Consider the following 4,213-nt stretch of genomic DNA (forward strand, 5'->3'; position numbering starts at 1 on the left):
AGTAGAATATACATACACATATATGCCACAGTACAAGGCATATTATAATATTCACTCTTGACCTGCAAATAAAGCTCATCAAGTTGTAGTTCACGGCTGAAAAGAAAAGCAAAAGTAATCCTTTTTTATATAAAAAAACTGTCCCATAAAATTACCAAAACACCCTTGGCACTTCACTATATAGAACCACCTCTTGCTCTTGCTGCTGAGCTCGCCAACCCTAATTAGCTCTCACAAAGCACACGATTACGCCGAGCTAGCTAGCTAGCTAGTGGTTAGCTAGGCGAGCGAGCGGCGACAATGCAGTACGGCGCGGCGGCGGAGCAGCCGTGGTACATGCCGGCGGCGATGGCGGCGCCGGTGGTGGTGGCCGAGACGGCGGCGGAGCGCGTGGAGCGGCTGGCGTCGGAGAGCGCGGTGGTGGTGTTCAGCGTGAGCAGCTGCTGCATGTGCCACGCCGTGAAGCGCCTCTTCTGCGGCATGGGCGTCCATCCGACGGTGCACGAGCTGGACCTCGACCCGCGCGGCCGCGAGCTGGAGCGCGCGCTCGCGCGCCTCGCCGCCGGCGGCGGGGGCGGCGGCGGCGCCGCCGCCCCCCCCGTCGTGCCCGTCGTGTTCATCGGCGGCAAGCTGGTCGGCGCCATGGACCGCGTCATGGCCGCGCACATCAACGGCTCCCTCGTGCCGCTGCTCAAGGAGGCCGGCGCGCTCTGGCTCTGAGCTAGCTAGCCGCGCGCCGGCGGGCTGCCGGAGCTGGCCGCCGCCGCGGGTAGCCGCCGTAGGGTAGATTTTTGTGGCCGGCGTGAGTGTGTGTGAGAGAGAGGTCGGTGTATCTTTTTTTTTTGCTGCACTGCCTCCGCCATGTGTGCGCGTGTGAGGAGAGCTACTATTTAGTACGTGCCTGCACGCTTGCTTACACCTAGTAGCTAGTGTACTGCTTCATTTTTCTTCTATTAATTCTGTCAGTTTGGCTTGCTTTCTTGAGAGATTTCCTTAATTGATTTCATGTTCTTTTCTGACTTCGATTAATTCCATCCCCTGGCCAAGCACCAATTTTCGCAGGTGGATGGCCACCACATATTTGCGAACGAAAAATAGTCTATAAATAAAAATTTTATATACGTGTTCTTAGCGATCTAAAAGTTAAGGTTAAAACATAAGTTGCAATAAAGTAAACCTCAAATCATCTCTAAATTTAAGGTTGAAAATTCAATTTTTTGCTTATAAGCATAAATAGAAGCGAAAACACAAGGACAATATATTTTGCATATGATATAATTGGAGTTTTGGATGTCCAATCCTCTGCATTGCATTACCGTTATAGTACCATTTAAATGTCTGTGGCTAACGGTACTGATTGGACCAACCAGAGATGCTAATACTAGCCCACTTAACAGATGTAGCATATGTACTATGTAGCGCACATATATAAATTAAAGCACAAAGGCGAAATGAAGCTAATGTTTTTTTTGAGATGATTAATTTTATAAGGCCAAGTGGGCTATGTTGCTGGGTCGTGGTCGGTGCATGCCTTAGCTCGCGAGGTCAGAGTGCAGTTTCGGCCGGGGGCCAAGCTAAGCTAAGCTCTCTCAGTCTCAGCTCCTTTTTGGGGCAGCATGCATGCATGCATCTTTTTGCATGAGGAGCTCATCTTTATGCTTTGCTCGAGACAACTAACTTTACACTGTTTGCATTGCTTCCCCCTGTGTGCATGTCTGCCTGCTTGCTGCTTGTTGCTTAGTTTGGTTAGGGCAGTTCTAATGGTATATTAATGATGATTTCTATTTTTATTAAATAGCTTATCACATAAGTAAAACAGTGGCATGGCAACGTAATTAATAAAGAAAGAGAAGGAAAAATTTAGAAATGGTTTCCTCACGAAGAAATCAAGTCTTTTCTTCACCCAATACACCAAGAAACTATGAATTCACCATTGGAGAGAAACTACTAGTTTTTAAGGGACATATGTCACGCTCACCATTGGAGGAATAATATAGAGTTAGGAGAGAGAAAGAGAAAACGTTTATTATTCGAAGACATCTCCATTGTGAAAAAGGGTTTCCGTAGATGATTTCTTATACTACGGCAACCGTGTCAATTTCTTCTATGGGACTGTCCTTAGGCCAGTCTCAATGCTAAGTTTCACTACACAGTTATCCAAACAGCTAACTCGATAAAACGATGCATAAAATAACTACTCATAGTGCAACGTTGTATTGTACCATTTCCAAAGCTAAATAAAATATTTAATTACTGCTGAAAGTTTGACTGTATGCAGAGAGTGTTTGATTGCATGAAATGTCTCAAGTCCCTCAATGTAATTTTCACTGCGTTACTGAGGACTTGGTAATGGTGCCCAAATGTTTTATGACCATGAAACTAATTTTCTCTCTCTTCTCATAGTTTCATGCCAATATTCTTTTTTGTGCTGATGTGTCACCTAATTAATGTGCATGACACGTCCATAAAACCTCCATTACAAGCCAATTATAATCTTAAGTAGATGAGAGAGAAAATAAAAAATGAAAAATCTTGAGTTCTTGACTCTTATGCAAGAGTTAGCTTTGCATATATATACTCAAGGGCAGATACATTACATACATATACGTGAGACAAAAGAGATAAGAGGAAAATACTAAAGCTATAATCTATTATACAGGTTATATTGCCTGGATCAGAGATGAAATAAGAAAATTATTGACTCACGTGTAAGAGTTAGCTCTATATATGTTTTAGGGTAGATGCATTAATTACATATATAAGTGAGAAAGGAGATATGAGAAAAATATTAAAGCTAATCTTATAGCTAATACATATATTATACATATTAGATCTAGTTATATATGAATTTATAGCAAGCAGTTGGTTCTACCATTAAATTTGCTCTTAACTTACCTTCTTTACTAAAGTGTACAGTTGGGCTCATCTAAAATTAATTCTAGGGTGTAAGGTAGTACGGACGCCAGCAATATCTATGCATGAGAGGGAAAAGTTACGAGGCCAATTGCTGGATAGACACGATCGATCGAGTTCCTAGCTAGCTTATTATTATTATTATTATTATTATTATTATTATTATTATTATTATTATTATTATTATTATTCGGATTACATATAAAAAACACGGGCGCACGCGCGTCATCATAAACGCAACGTTGCCAGCATATACACGCTTTCAAAGAGGCGGGGACTACACAGCTAGCCAAAAACAAGCCTAAACTTAGCTAATAAAAATACTATTGAAAACTTAATTATATGTACGTAATATTTTAACATATCAATAGCTAAAATTGATTGGTATATACACGTTCAGTGATACATGAATGGTTCCATCTTATTCATATTTATAAGTACAAGGAGCAACGCTATATGTACGACGCGCGTCGTACTAGCCGTCTACGACCGACTGGTCCGCAGCGCGCACGGCGTTGCTTCCGTCTGCGGCCGCGCGCGCCGTCCGTGTCGTACGTGGATCGTACGAGGCGCATCGTACGTGAATTATTTCCGTTTTATAAGTCTTTGTCCATGATATATATGTTATGCTGAAGACCACGTCAGAAGCTAGAGTGGATTACTTCTTATGAGGGATCTGGAGCAACCATATACTCTCTTTAGTAAATACACGAATAGATAACCGTCTTGTTCATGGGAATTTTTCTTATTTTTTACTACTTCTAGTTGACTAGTTCAATAATTCATGTTGTTTTTTATAAGATTGTGGTCAAAATTTTAAACTTTGATTGACAATGACTTTTAAAATATTTAGTACGAAGAAACTAGAACAGGTTGTATATATGAGTCTTAAAAGTAATGTAATAAAAAATAAATATTTGTTTCTTATATATTATAATAGAAAACGACAGTTAAAAGTAGATTTTGAAGACCGTGTCATTGTTCAAAATGACATGAACTATTAAACTGGAGGGAGCACGTAGTCAACTAAACTGGCACAAATAATTGCCTAAAACTTCATGTGAAGTTTTAAAATGACACAAAATATAACTTTATTACACTTTTAATTTTGACCGTTATTTATTTCCTTATTATGTTACTAGCCCAGGATATGTGTATACGTTTCTCTATATTAGAGTATTTTTATTTTATGTTGGTAGACACACCAAATGCCTTTTTCCACCAAAACTACATGTGAGTTGTCGATGTTGAGTTTGTGGGTTGAAAATTTATAATTTATAGAAACAACAACCAAAGAAAA

General features: G+C 40.6%; 1 protein-coding gene across 1 annotated transcript; it reads left to right on the forward strand.

The window, feature by feature from the left end:
- The first annotated feature begins 298 nt into the window (after positions 1–298).
- Positions 299–740, forward strand: LOC102719766 (glutaredoxin-C3-like). Its single transcript, XM_006653281.2, has one exon. The coding sequence runs from the start codon at positions 301–303 to the stop codon at positions 718–720; it is 420 nt and encodes a 139-aa protein (XP_006653344.2). The 5' UTR covers positions 299–300; the 3' UTR covers positions 721–740.
- Positions 741–4,213: the final 3,473 nt, after the last annotated feature.

This window comes from Oryza brachyantha, chromosome 4 (assembly GCF_000231095.2).
Source record: "Oryza brachyantha chromosome 4, ObraRS2, whole genome shotgun sequence".
Lineage (NCBI taxonomy): Eukaryota > Viridiplantae > Streptophyta > Magnoliopsida > Poales > Poaceae > Oryza > Oryza brachyantha.